The sequence below is a fragment of the Phycodurus eques genome, chromosome 8 (genome assembly GCF_024500275.1).
Source record: "Phycodurus eques isolate BA_2022a chromosome 8, UOR_Pequ_1.1, whole genome shotgun sequence".
In the NCBI taxonomy this organism is placed as follows: domain Eukaryota; kingdom Metazoa; phylum Chordata; class Actinopteri; order Syngnathiformes; family Syngnathidae; genus Phycodurus; species Phycodurus eques.
The window spans coordinates 27,219,839-27,240,429 of NC_084532.1; the positions used below are offsets into that span (position 1 = coordinate 27,219,839).

The 20,591-nt window shown below is 40.0% G+C and overlaps 1 protein-coding gene across 3 annotated transcripts in view; it reads left to right on the plus strand.

Annotated features, from left to right (window-relative positions):
• The first annotated feature begins 2,550 nt into the window (after positions 1-2,550).
• Positions 2,551-20,591, plus strand: part of shroom2a (shroom family member 2a) — a 42,974-nt gene continuing 24,933 nt past the window's right edge. For 2 of the 3 annotated variants that reach the window (XM_061683253.1, XM_061683254.1), the window contains exons 1-3: positions 2,552-2,879; positions 4,350-4,563; positions 14,010-14,158. In XM_061683253.1, coding sequence (XP_061539237.1) covers positions 4,354-4,563; positions 14,010-14,158 — 359 coding nt within the window. In that variant the 5' untranslated portion in view covers positions 2,552-2,879; positions 4,350-4,353. Of the gene's footprint in view, positions 2,880-4,349; positions 4,564-14,009; positions 14,159-20,591 lie in introns of all 3 variants that reach the window. The other variant, XM_061683252.1, reaches the window with a different exon arrangement.

Here is a 20,591-nt window from a genome sequence, read left to right on the forward strand (position 1 = left end):
GTGTGTGTGTGTGTGTTTTTTATAGTGCACTAACACCTCCAAATTTGTCACATTGATTGTACTCTAGGTTGATTCCTGTCTCCAATTAATGTTTGGAGAAGTCACTTTTCCACATTTTATTATGTTAAAGCCTGATTTCAAAATGTAAAATCTGAGATATCGAGCGACCTGTGCTCTCATCCATCACATTCTGGTTTGGTGCTGCAAGAAAAAAAAGGACAAAATCCGACTGCAATGAAAGCCGAGAGAATCGTTAGTACCCCAATACCCACTCTTGAGGATTTGCACGCTGCAAAAAAATAAGACAAGGACAGGCAAAATTGTCTCGGACTCACCACACACACTTTGTCGCCACCTTTTCCAACTGCTTCCCTCGGTAGGCGCAATCGAACAATGTACACGAAAACCGGCAAACATTCTAACAGCTTCTTCCCCTTGACATTGTTGTCTTAATTTCATAGTGACACATTGCCAATTTTGCACATCTCTGAAGTAACATGCTTGGCCGATAAAGACGATGCTGATTCTGAAGCTTCAAACAAATGCGACGTGAACACACGCAAAACGGAAACACATACAAACAGGCATACATTCCTCTTTGCTCCGTGGGAACACCGGCTATTACTGGGGCTTAGTAGGGGGCCTTCTTTGCCTCTTCTTATTCTATTACGTGGTATGTCTTCCAGTAGAGGTCAGTGCATTTTACACCAAAATGTAGCACTAAACTCTAAATTCACTTCTAAAAATCCATAAAAAGCGACGACTTAAAAATCTGCGACTTAGCGGAGGCACGAAAAATGAACTGCGATATACACATGGTGTATGAATTGCGGTTCACAGTACCGGAAGGACAGAGGAGAGTTTGCAAAATGGAGCCCAAAATTAAAACACTGTGGTGATGAAAAAGAAGGCTCTCATCTTTCATTTAATCAAAACCGCACAGTTGAAACAAGATTGCACTGGCAAATAAGCAGCACATAAGTGAGACTAAACATTAAAACTCACTTCCCCTCTGTGTAGAGGTGAAAAGTTGAGACTGTGCCCTGTGGTTTTGTTGATGTTCTTGGTTTTTTTTTGTTTTGTTTTTTTACTTCGGGCTGCCAACTCCCACCCTACCCAGTGCAAATTCCCACTTCAAGCAGCTTGTTGCTACTTTTTTTTAATTTTGTTTGTTTGACTTTTCTTTCTCCTGCACCAGAAACTGCTGATTGGAGGGTTTTGTTTTGGTTTTTAAACTTCAATGATTTGATGCACCACAAGAGTAGAGTACTCTTGTGATACCGCCGCCATTGACTCACGCGTCCGCTGTCCAGTTAAATAATAATGAAATGGCTCCATCTTCTGGTCAACATGGAAACACATGATTTTGTTGACTTCCATATCTAATAAAGCAGCTATTTATTTTTTTTATCACCACTCCCAGTTACATATTTGAATAGCTAATAGAAACGTGTGTTTATAAAGTATTCTTTTTTTTAAATGAATTATGTTTTAGAATATTATTTATGATTTGCATGTGGTAATTTGCAAGATCTAATTTTGATCTGGCTATCAGCACACATTATTGTAAATTTTTATTAATATTTTATAGATTTCGTGTGTTTTTTTCACAATGCAAGCAACGTTGGTGGGTTGCTTACGCTGACTATTTGAGTAATTAATTAATTCAGTATCAATTAATTTCTTCCATCTATTTTCTACACCCTGAAATGGTTGCCAGCCAATCGCAGGGCACATACAAACAAACAACCATTCGCACTCACATTCACACCTATTAATTTAATTTCTTTATTTAGATTCTTCAATTAACCTACCATGCATGTTTTTGGGATGTGGGAGGAAACCGGAGGGGCCGGAGAAAACCCACGCAGGCACGGGGAGAACATGCAAACTCCACACAGGCGGGGCATGGGATTGAACCCCGGTCCTCAGAACTGTGAGGCAGACGCTCTAACCAGTCGTCCACCGTGCCGCCATCCCGAATACAAGCGGCCGAAATGAGTTTCCTCCGCAGGGTGTCCAGGCTCTCCCTTAGAGATAGGGTGAGAAGCTCGGTCATCCGGGAGGAGAGCCCCTGCTCCTCCACATCGAGAGGAGCCAGATGAGGTGGCTTTCATTTTGAGAAACATCTGACTATAAGCACAATCTCATTGATGTTTCTTGTGTTGTTTTTTTTTTTTTTTTTTTTACTCCATTGCTGAAACCAACGTTGGTACAAAGTTGCGTACTCAACTATTTGGATGCAATGACTACCTTGCGCTGTATTAAATAAAGTACACATTTTTAAAGATTGGTCATAATATTTTATAGGTTTTTCTTTTCTTCTGTTGTTTTTCCATTGCAAGCACTATTTCCTACTATCCTTCTTGAATGCAAAGAAAAAAAAAATTCTCTATCTAGCTATCTAGCTAGCTAGCTAATCTGGTTAAGCAAATTCCCCCTTTCACTTGCTGGTTATCGCCCTCCCCACGGGGCTTATGGGTAATGTAGTTATTTCGTTTGCTCCATGTCGTCTCCGCACTTTCAGTGGCTGTCGGTAGGGGTCGCAATGGCGGCGTTTTCCCAATCAACGGTGGCCAAATGGGGGCTAATGCTAAGTGAGCTAACCGCTGCGTGTATGTGTGCGAGTGAGTGAGGCAAGTGCGTCGGCTGTTTGTGCCGCCTAAGTGCAGCCCCACAACCAGACGAGCCTCTCGCATTATTTGTGTCGGGCGAGCGACGTTCCAACCACATAAAAGGATGAAGAATGCGTAAAAGCGACACCGGGACATTAGCGAGCTATGGCACCCGTCCGGACTGACTGACTGAGCGGCCAACGAGACGACGGGGACGGTCAGTCACTGATCGCCTACCGGTTGATCCACAAGTTGCATTCCCAGGTAAGGCGACGCTTTTAAACACTAAATCCGCCATTGTTTTGGGCAAAACTTTATTCGTAGCGTAGTTTAGCGTTTCACCCCGCGACAAAGAGTTTTATTCAAGGTGTTTGTTGGAGTTTTTGTTGCGTTTGTTGCTGGACAAGATGGTCTCTCCCCCTTCTTTGTGTTTGTATTCGGACTTTCTTGTGCTAAGAGCATTAAGTTGCCGTCTGGCAACTGTCTGACAACAGGTGTTTAAACACAAGAAACACGGTGATTTATTAGGTTTTTATGGTTAAAAAAATAAACAAGGCATTTAATACCCCCCCCTAAAAAACATTTTCCAACGTTGAAGTCTTTTAAATGAAGAGCAAGTGTAGTTGTAGTGTTAAAATTACTTTTATGGAGAGGTGGAAAAAGTACTCACTAGGTACTTAAGTAGAAGTACAGACAGTTGTTTAAACTCCCGTACTTAAAGTTAAAAAAAAAAAAAAAGTACAGACTTGTAATTGTACTGCTTAGAAAATACAAATTCATTTTTACTCGTGCTGCAACGATAAACCAAAGTTAAGATTCCATTCGCACTTCTGACCCACGGTTCGATTCATGATTCGATTTTTTATAAACAACATTTTAAAAAAGTGAATTCATTAAAAAAAATGTTTTAATAAATAGACAGTTTTTTTTGTTAACATATTCATACATATATTTATTGTATTTATAATCCATATAATTTATTAATAGATCACGTTCACGTGATGTCACGCAACGCCATATTGGCGGTCGACACATTGTTTTGTTGTTGTGCTTATTGAGGGTTAGAAAATCATTCTGATATCAAACGCCAAGATGGCGGACATACAAATGCTGATTACGTGATAGAACGCCATCTATAATAATAATAACAAATGCATTTGTTAGAGTTGACAGATTTTCGGAATGGTGCGTTTCAAGGTGCATTAACACGTTCGACGTGACTTAGGGAAGTTTTTTTTTTTAAACACCTTTGGCCACTAGTCTGTTGTGGACAATGCAATTTTCATCTTTGTTCATAACCAGGTAGTCGAAATGCGCCCACACTGCTGACCTAAATGAGCTTGGATGAAGTTTAAGGGGTTTTTAGTAGTACTAGTCGTGTTTCCTCCTCTTCTCAGTTCCTACTTTTCTTAGGTAGTTGAAGTAGCATTAGCCATAGCAATGGTTTTGCTCAGTTCGGTCAGATGAGTGTCACCGGATAATGTAGTGACGAGATGCAATTTGAGAAGGCTTGCAGCAGAAATTTGCATTTAAAGAAAATAAATAATTAAAATAATGATAACAATAATAATACTAATTACATTGAATACATTAACTTAGTTCTGCTGTGGTCAAATGACGTAACGTTTACTAGTGGTGTCATCGTAGCTATTGCCACCCAGATGTATGTGTGATATCATAGTGGAAAGGTCTATAGAACATAGATGATCATCATTATTTCTTTCGCTTCTTTAGCGCCATGGATTCAGAGCAATACAAGGTAGAGCCACACTACATAGACGGCGGCGGCCACTGGCACGTGACGGCGAAAGCGGGAGACTCGGACTCCAGGACACGAGACGGGGACGGCGGCTGGAGGCTCTTGGAAGTGTCGCTTTCCGGAGGCGCGCCGTGGGGTTTCACGCTCCGCGGCGGTCTGGAGCATCGCGAGCCCCTGCTCATCACCAAGGTAAACCGGCCCAGAACTTGGATCATTTACAGGGGGCATATTATGGAAGAGTTTCTTTTTAATTCCTTGTATACTGTATAGAGATACAGTGGTGCCTGGACTTTTGGGTTTAATTCTGTTCCGTGACCAAGATCGTGACGCAATTTACTCGTACTGTGAACACCGCCCAAAAAAGTTTCCTAACTATATATGCCAGAAGATGGCGGAAAATATTTAAAAAAATTCTATTTGGTAACGCTGTAGCTTGATTAAATGGAGCTCTTCCCCTCACTCCAACATAGTTACTTGGCACCAAGACAGCACAAAGATTGTGCCAAAATCACAATTTTTATATTAGACATGGCTTTGGCCTGATCACAAAAACAGCGAATAGGTGATTAATATGAATAATTTTTAATAAATTGGGATAAGTTCCCCCAAAGATCCAGTGCAAGCGAATTTGTGAATGCCAGCAACTGTGACTTTGCGGGTGTTTACTGACTGTGTTCCAAATCAATTTTCCTCATTGAAATAATTTTTCAAAAAAAAAAAGAAAAATAGCACTGTATTGCATAAAAACATAAACATTTTAAAGGGAATGTAAAGTCTGTGTGTGAGCGTCTTTGCGTGAGTTGTGGCCTTCAGCAGCTCCTTGCGAATGTTCTCATTTTATATTTGTATGTTTGACTGTATGTCCCATTATAAAAATATGCAACTTTTTTTCTCATATAATTCCAACTTTAAAAAAAAAAAGTTTTTAATCACGAAAATGTACAACTTTATTCTCGTACTATTACATCTTAAATCTAAAAAAAAAAGAAAAAAAAAGCATGACTTCAAGATTAAAGATGTCATTTTACAGAAATAAAGGTATATATTTTTGACGAACACATTGTAATTTTACAAGAAAAAAAAAATTAAGATTTTTTTAGGTGGCCGCTTACTGTATGAGAGCAAAATCGTGATATACGAGAGAGAAAAAAAAAAAACATTTTTAAATTGTACACCACATGCACGGATCCGCTACAGTAAATGTAACTGGATGGCTTGGTGCTGAAGTGCTGCTTCCATGAGTGAAAATGGAATCCATGCTATCTATCGGTGCGCTCGCGTGTGCTTTGCAGTCACTTTTTTAGATTCAGGGCAGCCGTCCCTTGCTCTGCCTCTAGTTGTCATGGTAACGAAAGCCATACTCAGCATTGGCCTCGCAGTACAGTGGGGCTGGTCCCTCAATACGGGCTAATTTTCACCTAGTCTCTAAAACAACTCCTTTAAAATCGCTTAATGAGTAGATTTCAACATGGTAGTTGACCAAAACGCTCCATAGCCAATAACGTTTGGACAGTAGGTGTTGCAAGAGTTTTTGTCAGTGTTGTTTCCTCTCGTCAGTGTCATTTGATAATTGCCGGCAAACACTGAATGACAGGAAATATGAGGGGGGGAAAAAAAAATAAAGAGCGGAACTTATTTTCCTGTAACTCATTAAACTTTATGTCCGTGCTATGTGGGCTGCATGTGTAAGCCACTAAATGCACCGCAACCTTTTCCCTGAGGTCGCGCAATTCCAAAATTTGCCAGTTTTGCGTGTTTTGCTTTTTTTTCCCCGTGTTTCTTGCTCCAAAACAAGGAGCTGCGTGCGGCCTCAGCAAAGGCTGTTAAGGTTGATGTGGCACTTTCCTTAAAAGAAAACAAACTATTGATTTTTTTACATTGTAAAAAGAAGACAAACTTTTAATGTTGTACTTAAGAAAAAGACAAACTATTGATTGCCATTGTACCTCCCTAAAAATAAGACAAATTATTTTGTTGCTTTTCTAACACAAAACTATTTAAGATGTTATATATTATTAAATATTTATAGTTGAATGTAATTTTTTACATTCTATTTATTCAATAATTTACTGGTAGTGATTTTTTTTTTTTTTTTTTTTTAATAAATACGTCATTCAATGTCTTTAAATGTGTTTGTTTACAGAAAAATAGTTTTTACATTTTTACACTCGATAAAATGTCGTAGACGGAACGTGGTGAGTGGTATTATACTGTATGTTGCTACAACGCAGACTATAGGCTGTTCCTGTCACAGTGCGATCTGTGCTTCCATGTCGCCTGTGTAATCATTTACCAAGCAAGGCCTCACTGGACGCTTAATTCCCGGTGCTAAAACGCCATCACCTGTCATCAGTTGTGCCTGTCGCTGCCTTCAGCATCGACCCGAAGGAGGGACAAAGTTCAAGCCAAGGGTGGGTGTTTCGGGGGGGGGACGCTCGTGTTATTTTTTAGTTTTTTAACTGGATGCCACGGCCACCACATTAAAAAGTGTGCCCTAATATGTCACTGTATAAAAGGATCAGTGAAGACTGCAGTTTGATATTGACACCATTTTGCTGTTAATATTTCATTACCACACGCATACGAGAAGCAGCAGCCAAAGTGCACCTGGTGAGAGTTTAACCTTTTCAGTGCAGCGATATTTTGTTATAATGTAGACAGTGGTGCCTTGAGGTACGAGTGATCCAACTTATGAATTTCTCTCGTTGGGATCCGTCGCTTGTTGAGTTCCCCCCCCCTCACTTTCGGCCAGCCGTTCATTGAACGGCACAAGCAGTCGAACGTGCAAATGCAAAATGACAACACTCGCTTGGAGCATGGAGAATAGCCAGGCGGAGCTGAAGTCATTCACTAGTTTAGGAGGTTCTGCCATATTGTCGACTAGGCCATATTGTGCTGAGCAGCCAAGACAGGTATGTACCACATTGCTGCGTCGCAAGAAAGTAGCTTGTGGGACCACGGGCAAGATGATAGCAGATACCAGATACTGTTACCCGATACAGAGTCAAGTGTTTCCATTTGTAGTGGAGGGAAAAATAAAGGTACATAGATGAACCAATCTATTCCATATATTGTCGCTCCAAAGCATGTATTGACTGCCATAATGTTTTTTCTTTGATAAGTCAATTTTATTGGGTTCTGTTTAACGACATTGTAAACTGCTCTCTGGCACAATTTTACCTGTTTAATCTGTGTAACAATATCACAATTCATCCCAAATTGTCTGTTGTTTTTTATCATCTGTACAATACACAACCAATTATGTCAGAATTCAGATTCCGGATTCAAGTCAGGTGATTGGCTGAGTCATTATAGCAGCTTTATATATATTTTTCTTTAAAAGCAATTGAGAGTTTCCTTGGCAGTATGTTTTGGATCGTTATCCTGCTAAAATGTCCACCCTCATTTCATTTTCATCAGCCTCGTAAACGGCAGCAGATGTTTGTCAAGAGTGTCTCGGTACATTTGCTCATTCATCCTTTCTTCAATAATGTGAAGTTTACCAGTACCATTTGCTAAAAAGCAGCCCCACATCATCATGTTCCCACCTCCGAACTTCACTGTCGGTATGGTGTTTTTACGGTGATGTGCAGTGCCATTTCTCTTCCAAACGTGGTGTCCATTATGGCATCCAAGCAGTTCAATTTTGCTCTCATCCGACCAGACTATATTCTCCCAGTATTTAACTGGCTTGTCCAAATATTCCTCAGCAAACTTTAAACGAGCTTTGACATGCTTCCCCCCCCAGCATTGGGGTCGTGCGTGCTGAGCGTGCATACGGGCCATGGCGGCGGAGTGCATTACTCGCTGTTTTCCTTTTGACAACAGTACCTGCTAATTTCAGGTCTTTTTGCAGCTCTCAACAAGTGGTCCTTGGCTCTTGGACAACTCTTCTGATTATTCTTTGCACTCCTCAGTAAGAAATCTTGCGAGGAGCACCTGATCGATGCAAATTTATGGTGGTATGATTGGCTTTCCACTTTCGTATTATGGCGTCAACTGTGCTCACTGGAACATTCAGAAGCTAAGATATGCCCCTGTAATCAATGCCATCGTTATATTTTGCAACAATTAGTTTGCGATGGTCTTGAGACAGCTCTCTGCTCTTACCCATCATGAGATGTGTCTTGACTCAGACCTTAGCAATGAAACCTTTTTGTAGGCCATCAATTAGGACTGAACCAGCTGATATTCATTTGCAAGGGCTGGATTGCTGTTTGATTATTGATAGATTTTAGGTGTTGTCTTGCTTTCCATGCCTTTTTGCACCTCCCTTTCTTCATGTGTTCAATACCTTTTCGGTGTATCGTTTCACATTTTTACTCACAACTTAATTTCTGATCTTATTTGTTCTACTTTCGTTGTATGTATGGATTACTTGGGTTGTTCCCACCATCTGGTGAAATTTTCAGTTCAATAGCACCTTTGGAAGTATATTTAGGGAGAAAAACAGTGACGTGTTAAATACATATTTCAGCCACTGTATGTGTGTGTGTATATGTGTATATATATATATATATATATATATATATATGTATATATATATATATATATATATATATATATATATATATATGTATATGTGTATATGTGTATATATATATATATATATATATATATATATATATATATGTATATGTATATGTGTATATATATATATATATATATATATATATATATATATATGTATATGTGTATATATATATATGTATATGTGTATATATATATATGTATATGTGTATATATGTGTGTATATATATATATATATGTATATATATATATGTATGTATGTGTGTGTGTGTGTGTGTGTGTGTATATATATACATACACACGTGTGTGTGTGTGTGTGTGTGTATATATATATACATACACACGTGTGTGTGTGTGTGTGTGTGTATATATATATACATACACACGTGTGTGTGTGTGTGTGTGTGTGTATATATATACATACACACGTGTGTATATATATAAAATGTGTGTGTATATATATGTATATATGTATGTGTGTGTGTGTGTGTATATGTATGTATGTATGTATATATATATATATGTGTGTATGTATATATATGATAAGTCACAGTTATAACGGCCCTCTCTGACGGAAACAATAGCTACAATATGGCCTGCAACCAAAAAAAATATTTTGACACCCCTGCATAAAAAGCCAATTTTTAAAATAATTTATACAAAAGAATTCAAAGTCAAGTCTTATTATGTATTTCCATGAAGACGTGTATATATAAAATGTATGCACAATGGTCCACAGTGCGAGAAGAGGTTTCGGGGGGGATCGGTTTCCTGGATCTAATTAAAATTCTTAACATTCCTCTCATGACTCAGGTAATGCTCGAGGTCTCGGCGGCCCTAAAAGTCCTCACTCAGAATAAACTTAAATAATCCCGTTTTACATGACACAGCTGGGTACGGCGCCCCGTGCATATGTTTGCATTCCGCGGGATGACATATTGTTGCAGAACGTGGTGTCTCGCTTATCGCACGCAAGGATAAATCAAGTGCGTTTTAAACACGTTGGATTCATTGTAGGATCCTTTTGTACAGAGGCTTTGTGGGCTCACGCAAATGAATGTGGCTCATTGTAGATAATTTTTCTGGTTTGAGCGATTTAAGAATTGTATTTATTTTTATTACAGGTCGTGTCGGGCAAGAAAATCCAGTACACAGCACGCAAACGTTCAATCAAATAGTGACAGTGGTGGAGGGGTTTTGGACTTTTATAGATTTCATATCATATGGGGGAGTAAATATGCTACGCTTGCCTTCAAAAATCATGAAATATACTTTGTATTTGCTTACCTTCATGGCCAGACTTAAAGGAGAGGAGACATGCATTTTATTTCATAATTTAAAGTTTGTCGGTGTCTTTATAAACTTAATACTCAGAAAACGAGTAGCTACTTCTCTGCTTTGCTTTGAGCAGTTTATTTTTGTTACTCCGAGTTTATTGTAAAACCGACCCCGCCTCTCACCCAACGTCAGCTGGGATAGACTCCGGCTCACCTGTGACCCTAACGAGGACAAGCTCTCAAGAAAATGGATGAATGAATCTGTTTGTTTACTGGTTGCCTGTCGAGCGTCATTTAAACCAAGCCCCAACCACATGTGAGGTTTGATGTCAGCATCCCGCCAGAAGACAAGGACGTCTCGTCAGCAGAAAGTATGCATTCCTTCCCCTCGTCCCCACACCACATCCTTCCCCTCACGTCCCCTCCGAGAGACTATTTTCGCAGTCATCCAGGGTAGCTGCACATTGACTGATTGTAGCCCGGAGGAAGAGAGTCAACAAAGGACACGCTATGTGGTTCCGCGCCGATTAGGCGAGTGCGGCACGAACTGTTTAGAACAGGAGGTATAAATCTCCCCGAGAGTCAGCCTTTATCTTTGTTTGTCTGGCTCTTCGCTCGTACTGTTAACCGCATTCTTTACGTGTTTACGCAGTTGTTTGAAATGAAAGCCAAACTGCTTGAGGCTGATGAGATGTTCATTCTTTTTAACACCTCGTCCTCTATCCACGTAATAAGCGGCTGGTATGAGAAGAATGCGTTTTACAACTGACGGTTCCACGTGCGTAAACCCATTTAATCTGTTTTGCAAATGTGCTAATAAGAGGTCTTCAGTTTGGCGTCTGAGAGCGGTGATTGAGCAGCACTCGAACGACCCCAACTCTCGGTGCTGTAAAACACTTTTGCAGGACATTAAAAACAAGGTCCAAGGCGCTCTTAAAATGCACTCTCGTACCCCCTTTTTCATGGCAGCTCCTCATTCTCATCTAACTTTAACATGATGTAATGTGTTCCACTTGTCTGAGACAGTAATTCACAACAAATGTGCCAAGAGATCATCAGATTTGCCACGGGAAATTTCAATTCATTGGTCCGAAAATTATTACCGGTATTTATTTACTGCAAACAATGTCAGAACATTATGAGTTATTTACTACAAACAACAATGTATCTTTACCGACTCTACCGACCAATCACGATAACGCTTGTTGATGACGCCATTGTGTGAAAACGGCTTCAAGCACATCTGCCAGCACCATTTTTTTTGACCAGCTCCCAGCTAAATAAAAGAATTCACCGCTTGCACCACTGCTCGGGAACTATTGGGGAGGAATGCTAGGCATTAAGCTAACTTGCTCCATATGAGTTGCGGCTAGCTCGCCATCACGGTTAAACACTGTCCTACCACGGCTTCTCTAAGTCACTAATCCTTGCCTTCATAGTGGCAAATAAGCAACACTTCTGACCAGTATCGTAATCACTGAAGGAGGGCGAGGAGTAGCTGCATATGCCACACCAAGCAAGAAGAGAATGTTCTAAGGCTTCAAGCGGAAGATTATGATGCTCAACTACTTGAAGTCGACACATTCGCCGAGTTGAGCTTTTGTTGATGCTGAGTTCCAAGTGCAGTCCTCCGGAAATACTTTCCTTGGTTTTGTGTGAATGTCGGCTCTAGGAGTTCAGCGTTTTCATCCGTGGTGGCATTAACGTTGTTGCCAGGCGGTAATTTTGCAACGCTTCTGCGATGTCCATTGGCGAACCAATTTGGCGGAATTTTTCTACCAAAAACATGAAATGAACTCAGCACGTCTAACGCCACTAAAATCCCCCATAACAAATAAATTGATGAAAAAAAGGTACTGATTACTAAAGTACCGGTACATGACCTATTCGACTGCCCACGCTGTTTTTCTCTCAAATAATGTTCCATTTGTGCTATTGAAGTTGTTTTATAGGGCAAGTGACACCGTTTGGAACGCCACAGTAATTTTGATGGATCACCTTGGAGAACCGCTCGGAATTTTGGCTGATACGAGCTTATTGGTGGATATTTTTAACTGAAACTTGGCAGACAATGGGAGAAGGGGTTCTCCGAGTAGAGGACGAAACGAAAGGGTCGGGGAGCTATGTTAAGAAACTATGAAACTATATTATATTGTTTGACTAAAATTTCTATTGGTGAAATTACACAAAATCCTTCCCCAAAAAGGCCATTTCTTCCAACATAAAAAAACAACTGTTTCTCCGGACTCCATCATCCTATTTTCTAAATTCTTCGTGCGTTGTACTCAAGTTGAAGTGGCCATTCCAACTCGACTTAGAATTTTGACAGACTCTTGCCATTGCTACTTATATCAAAGCAATTTTGAAATGCCAGTCGGAGTTTAGGCCAGCAGAGAATGCTTTGTTGGCCAGCTTCGAGTCCCAAGTTTTACATTCAAACTCATAAGTGTTGAGCTGGTTTGCAAAGTCACCGAACCCGTAAAGAAACCAGAACGCCACAATTACGGTCCTAAAATTCTGAGATGTTTTAGAAGAGCCTACTCTGATGCTGCTGCAACTTCTGCGTTTGGACTTGTCAAAGAGTGTTTATTTTATGTTTTAGTAACACATTAAAATATATCCAAAGCGCTGTTTTGCAGTTGGCAGCGTGCGATCCACCGAGAATGCATCAGCCATCGATTTAGGCTTCTTCCACAGAATACATGACCATATCGGGTCCAGGTCGGGAACCCGGCCAGCCTCCATAAAACCCCCCTGTAACCTTGTCTCGTAGCGGAATGAGGAAGGAATAATGAAAAGAGGCTAAGACGGTCGGCCGTTATTTGGGCTCCCTCGCGTTGAGGTTAAAGACCACGTAATGTTCTGTAAATGTACACATGCCTGCATCATTGAGTCATCCGCACAGCCCCCCTCCCCTCCCCTTACAGCCGTACGGTTCACTGATAAACTGAACAAGGTTGGCACATGCTATCGTGTCCGTGTTTTTTTATTTTTTTGTAGACAACCAGTGGTGGGAAGTAACTAAGTACAAATACTTTGTGGCTGTACGTACCGTCAGTAGATTTTTCAGATGTCGGTACGTGAGTGTTTCATTTTATTTTTACACCCTATATCTGAAAACATAACTTTACCTCCTACTCGTTTCTTTGTCAAAATAGGCTTGTTTTTTTTTTCTCCATTTTGTCATGTTACCAAAATGAGTAGTAAGAATTCATTTTTACTTCAGTACTTTGTCACATATCAGTGTCTGTACTTTTTTTTTTTTTTTTTTTTTTTACTTTAAAGTAGAGCGGTTGAATCAGTCCTTTGACTTTGACTGACGGGACCTTGTTTCCTGCGAGGACAGCTTTGACCTGTCTCCTGTCAGTTTAATATCACCGTTCACCACCAGCTGGCCTTGCGTCCGATAGACGTTTCGTGCCAGGTGTCTGCCGTCAGTCACGCCGCCGTTTTGTTTTTACTTGCGGTGTTTGACAGCCGTAAAGACACTTAGCTGACCCGCTCCTGGCATCCATCCCTTTTAGACTTTGTTTTTACGTTAAACACATGTAGCACACATTTGGTATCTGGGTCTTCAATTGCTGACTTGCCCATCTTAATACCGCCGCTATCACATCGCAATTATTATTATTATTATTATTTCTTGATATTTTTTTTTTTCCGCAATTAGAAGTGATTGTTTTTTTTCTTTTAATTTTTCGTCAAAATCAAAAATGGAAAATCATGTTTAGTACAATAACCTGGAATTATGGAAGATTTGTCATTACGGGGACCCACCATGCCCTCACAGGGGTCCGTGTTGAATGGTGCGCTGTGTTTGTGTGTCAGGTGGAGGAGGCCAGCAAGGCGGCAGCTGTGGGCCTGGAGGCGGGAGATGAGCTCGTCAACATTAACGAGATTCCCCTGAGCGGCTTCAGGCAGGAGGCAATCTGCTTGGTGAAAGGATCCCACCGGACACTCAGTCTCATGGTGAAAAGGTGAGCGCGTCGCCCGCGGCAACATCCCCCGACAACAAACCCAAGGTGACGAAAGAGGAGCTCCCTGGTATTTTAGCGCACGTGCGGCCGGATTTCCCACCGGCACAGCCGTCGTGTTTCTCGCGAGCCGGATGATCCTGTTTGGCAGGGTTGCGCTGAGGTTGCGCTTTTGTGCCGCAGCTTTCCGCTGCCGTCAAGGAAGACAGGTTGTGGGTGACATCATAGCCTAAACACACAGCTTTTGGACTCAGTTCAACTATGATGCGTAGGCTAGTGGTGGGAAGTACCCAAATACAAATACTTTGTTACCGTACTCAAGTAGATTTTTTTTTCAGGTATCTTCAGTAGTTTTACTTTTTACTTTCACACCCCACATTTGTAAACAGATGCCTTTATTTTCTTCTCCTAACTCAGTCAACAATAGGCTTTTTTTTTTTTTTTTCAACCTCCACCGATGATGGCGACGACTACAACAACAACAGAGAGGCAAAAGTCATCCGCAGTTGAGATTTGAATTGCTCGATTGAGATCGTGATCTTATAAGCTGCAAGACGAACCAGGTAGCATGACCAGTGATGCGACAGGTTCGCTCGTGGCTTCCGTAGCCTGCTGACGCACAGCCTTTAAACTGACGACATGGCGGTAAACAGAGAGGAGCTAGTTTACTTACAAGGCACCATACATACTGTCAATATTAATCCCCAAGGGAATATTTTTGATTTATTGATGTTAAACTGTCAAACAATTCAAATGATTGATTCAAATATATTAAGGGTTGTGTTTAAAGAGCCACTTTCTCCAAATAGTGAATGTCGTTTTCATTTGCATTTCCTTTTTATTGAAGGGGAAAATAGATTTTTTTTTTAAATTGTTTAACCAGCAAAGCCATCAAAATTGAATCAGTACTTCTACTTTGACCAACTTTTTCTGTGTAAGTATCTGTACTTCTACTTAAGTACACACTGTGAGTACGTTTGAGAAATCAGCAAGTTAAGATTGATTTCAGTGTCCATCAGAATCAGAATCATCTTTATTTTGCCAAGAAACACACAAGGACTTTGTCTCCGGTAGTTGGGGCCACCCTTGTACGACAACAGACAGTCAATTGACAGAGAATACTTTTGAGACATAGAGACATTGAGAAAAACACTGAGCAATAAAAGGTTGCTAGTAATCTGGCAATTTTATTGGACAATTGTGCAATAAGATGCATAGTCCTCTAGCAATTAGAGCGGTTTGAATGACTAATATGCCACCATTGTGCTTAACCTTTCCACTCCCTGACACCGTAAATATCTCTGTGACATTCTCGCGGCCTTTATATCTTCTTTAAACCGATGAATCATTCGTCAGCTCCTTCCGACAAACGGCCCGTGTGTGTGCGCGACAATGGTGGCTCTGTCTACCCGTCGTTGCCTGCTTGTCTTTCTGTATTTTCTCATATCATATCGTAACGTAATCGCCCACAGCCGGACCCTGCCGCATAAGGAAGGCCACTTGCTGTTCGTCTCACCACAAGCAAGAGGCTTTGAGTGGCAACCAGCTCTGTTAACAGTTTTATCTTGGAAACAACAAGGCAGATGTTGGTAGAGTAGCCAAAAATTAGACTCAAGACTCTTAAGAGTATGACTCAACTAAAGGTAATCAATAGTCCTCCCAAAAATTACTGGTGTAAGTGAAAAATAATAAGCGCTGAGTCGTGCTTTTAATCCAAGTATGAACATCAAATAGACAATTTGCAAATTGAGATTTTGCCCAACAATATCACTTTAACTGAAACAATAACAAATCACATTTTTGTAAAATAATCTAAGGCAAACTCAGCCACAAGAAATGATCTTCAATTTATTTTCTTTGTTTATACTCGGGGGGGAAACACCGCAAAAGGCTGACCAGGCAGAGACCACACAGTCGGTTGTTTCTGCCATGTTTCACGTGAATTTGGAAACTTTGTTCTGTGTTTGCCACGCAGACGTTTTGTGCGGTCATGTGACTGCCAGGCTCAGTTTATTTGGTGAAACTGTCATTTGACAGCGCCCAAGGCAGAAGTCTGTCAAATGGATCACGCAGGCAATAAGTGATAGATAAAAATGAAGGTAGCGAGCATGAAATAAAAACTCCTAAAATAAACAAAATAATGGCAACAGTAAAATAGCAAGATTTAGTACTAACAGCTTGAATCTTTTCCGTTTAAGTTAGTCCAACATGGGGAAAAAATGGAAAAAAAGTGCTAAATCATTAATTTGTCCTTTTTGGGAAATTACGACATCAAGTTTGTCTTTTTAGGAAAGTATAATATCAATAGTTTGTCTTCTTTTTAGGTAAGTACAGCATCAATAGTTTGTCTTCGTTTTAGAAAAGTGCAAAATAAATCCTTTAAAAAAAATTAAAAAAAAAAAGTGTAATATCAATAGTTTGTCTTTTTCCAGCAACGTAAATCATCAATAGTTGTCTTTTTTTTACGAAAGTGAAGCATCAATAGTTTGTCTTCTTTTTAAGAAAGTGCTACATCATTAGATTGCCTTGCAACATCAATAATTTGGGTACTTTTTAGAAAAGTGCAATGGCAAATTTTGGGCTCTTTTTAGAAAAGTGTAAGAGCAACATAGTTTGTCTTCTTTTTAGGGAACTTTACAAACAAGTGCAATTTCTGTAATCCGAATGATTGTGCTTTAATTACAGTTTCAAACGAGTGAATGTTTGAAGTACTGCCAAAAGCAATGTCGCTGGCGTCCGCTAGCCAGTGGCGGAACCGCACTACATTTGTTTATGGAAAAGTAGCGCAACTAGAGGGCCAGGTAGTCAGATACCCGTTCTGACCCTTTTGTGCGCTGTGTTAGAACACAGGAAGCCTCTGTACCATACCTAGAATTTTAAAAAGAAAATGTGCTTTTGTTGAGGTCACTTTTCCCACCCTGGCTGCTGCTGATTTGCGATCAATACCATTGTTGTGAAACAATGTGCGCTCTTGTTGTTTGAACGCATCGCAGCGGGAGGCGTCAAGCGCTCATCTGCTTATTGTTGCCTTTGCCACGCTAAATGGAGAAAGATGTTTCCTGCCGTCACGATCCCATTGTTCTTATTGCGTTCTCGACAGCCTCTGAGCCGTGTGGGACCGTCGGCTTCCTTCCTGCTCTCGGTCCGCGTTCAAGAATTGACAGTCTGCCTGGACGAGCATGTCCAAGGTTATCCAGACAAGTTAGTCAGGGGGTAGACATGACTCCATATTTGCTATTTCGCATTGTTTACGGGACACCGTAGTCATTTTATAAACTGTTGTTTATCAATGGAAACGTTTTGTTGTTGTTGTTGTTGTTGTTTTTCCAAAGCCTTATGACTGTGTTATAGATTTTATATCATAGTTATAGGGCTTTCAGAAAAAAAAATACACTGTAGAAAACTAATACACAGAATGACTGAGAAATGTATTACTGTAGCCAGTTTTTTTTTCAGGCTGAAACAATTCATCAGATTACTCAAACAATGAAATTATTGTTTTGTTTAATGATGCACAATCAGTTTTTATCTGATTAATAGATGTGGTAGTCGGTCAAATACTCTATTCTAAAAATATTCGATAGCTTCAACCTACAGTGTTTAAAATGACGTCTCTAGTTATGTAACACAACAGACATTAGGCGTTATAGATAAATATATGATCAAATACAAAATGTATATCCTCAACTGTGTACAAATACATTCACATTTGTATTACAACATATGCAAGTACTTTTTTATATTTTTCTAATGTTTTGTAATGTCATCGGTTTATGAATGTATTTGTTTACATAAAATAAAATATCTTGAATTTTTACTTACTGTTTTGCTTTTCAGTATTACTTTCAGAAATGTATGACATACTTTTGAATCCAAATAATGGGAAGAAATACAATTCTTATGCTATTTTTGTACTCTACCTCATGTTATGTCATCTTTATTTGCCAAGCCTGTCGAAAACACACAACAAATTTGGAGCTGCACACAACGTAGTTGGAGCTGCTACAGTACGACAATAGGACATTTACAGTTTTTAAAAGTTCTTTGCATTCACGGATTTTCACGGCAAATCTACGGTGGGACTTTTTCCTATTAAACTATAATAACTATTTATATTAGGGGTGTCCCGATCCGATCTCTGAGATCGGAAATCGATCCGATGTCAGCATAAAACGAGTATCGCATTAGATTGGCCTGGATCTAAAAGGTCCGAATTTAACACTCTTATACAAGCCATCTATTCCATGCTCCACTCCAGCACTTTTACCTAGCCGCGCCCGGATGACATGCAAATCCCATGTGATCACAATAACAACTTGCTAAAGTGCTAACATAGTAGCAAGGAGTAAGTGGATGCTGCTTGCTTAAAGTCGTTTATTGACACTCCAGTTGAAGTTCATTCTAAAAATATACACACACATAACGAAAGACTTAACACCTATTAAATGTTCAGATACATCACAGACTTAGTTTCTTTCTTCGTTTTTGTTTACAAAAATCGTGGCACTTATATCTCTAAAAACAATGACTATAGGTACACAAACACTGTATAAACACATACATACAGCCAATCTAACGATACTCTCTGGCATATATTCTTCAAACTGTGGAAAAACGAGTTTTATTAACAATATTCGATCGTGACTTCTACTTTCTTTGTATCTCATTGCGTGCACCACACTGCCCCTCAGAGGTCAAGATGTGCACAGCAGTTAGTATATGTAACCTGTTGGTTAATAAATAATAATAAATGGGTCAGTTTTTCTCATACCTGCTGTTGCTGATTATTGTTCTTTGTTTGAGTGATGTTACTTGAGCTGGACTTTGATAACGTAATATCTGTATCGGATCGGAAGTGAAAAAGTTGGATCGGGACATCCCTAATTTATAGTAATAATAGTAATAAGAATAATAATTTGATGTGTAAGCTTTGTACATCAATACAACAACATTAAAAACAGAAATATACAGAAGAACTGAAACAAATAAATGAAAATACAGCGCAGTGCAATGAGAGTTGAGTGAGCGATCTTAAATAGGCGGGTTTTGAGTTTGGATTAGACAGTGATGAAAGCGAATGAGCCGCAGAGGTCCGGTGGCATCGAGTTCCAGAGCTGGGGAGCAGAACCTGCAACCGAGGTGCCGAGACAGGCAGGTGGAACAGTCAGGTGGATGACGGAGGAGGATCTGAGGGTGCGGACTGGAGTGCCGATGTGGAGGAGACTCAGACAAGTCTGGAGGGGCAAGGTTGTGAATGGCCTTCAAGGTGTAAAGGAGGAGCTTGAATTGAATTGTACATTTTAAGTTGCTGCTACTCCAAATAATATTAGTAATATAGAAGAAAAGAAAGGTTGACGAAAAGGGGGGGGGAAATAAATATACCCAACCAAATATCATGAATCTGTTCATAATATTTCTTGAACACATTGAAAATTAAAAAAAAAACACCACGCTTTTTTAAATTATTTTTTTTTTAACTTCCATCGTCGTAAGATCCCAAAAGAAAGCACAACTTCAAAGGAATCCTTTTGTAGCATCGCTGTTCTCGTTATCTCGGGGATCATGTTGAACAGGAAGCTGTCGGAACCTGCTCCAGACTGCAGGTGCGGCCTCTTTACAAACGGTGCGGTAACAAAACAGGGATTGTTGGTGAAGTGCCATCCCAGATACCCACACACGTCAAATATAAAGGTGCGGTGTGCATTTGAGCGTCTGCGCTACATGCCTCGACATGGCAAATTGACGCTTTCTGCAGGAGTATTAAGTACATGTGACAGGTTAGCAGCGTTGGATCTGTGTAAAACTAACGGCTGCATACAATCTAAAGATAATTACTAGGCTTTACACGATCAGGATTTTTGGGGCCGATCACCGATCAGTAAATAAAAAAAAAAAAAAACGATAACCGATCACCGATCTGATCACAAGATGGAGCAGCGTGTCTATTTATATGACTTGTTCATTTGTTATATATACTTGTGTACTGTATCCATCCATTTTCTGTACAGCTTATCCTCACAAGGGTTGCGGGCGTGCTGGAGCCCGTCCCAGCTCAAATTATTCTCTCGCATTTTAGACAAAAGTTAAAACACCAAGGCCCTCTAAGGGGCATTCAAGGATTGGCCACTGACATAAGTTTGGGTCAAATCGACATTACAACATGACCGAAATAATGGGTGCTAACTTACTGTAATTAAATTACTTTATTGCAATCAAATTACTTTAATAAATACTGTTAATGACACGCTTACTCTAACTTTCTCAGTGTCCCAGCTATATGGACGGGTGTTGTCCAGAGTTGGAGTCCGTTTGACTTTTTTTGTTTCTGTTTTTGCGCCGCCGTTTTTGGCTCTCCTGCTGTTTCACGTGTAGCAAGAGGGAACACTGCCAGCCTGTCCTTGAAGCCGGATGGCATGAATGCAGAGCTTGAAGATCG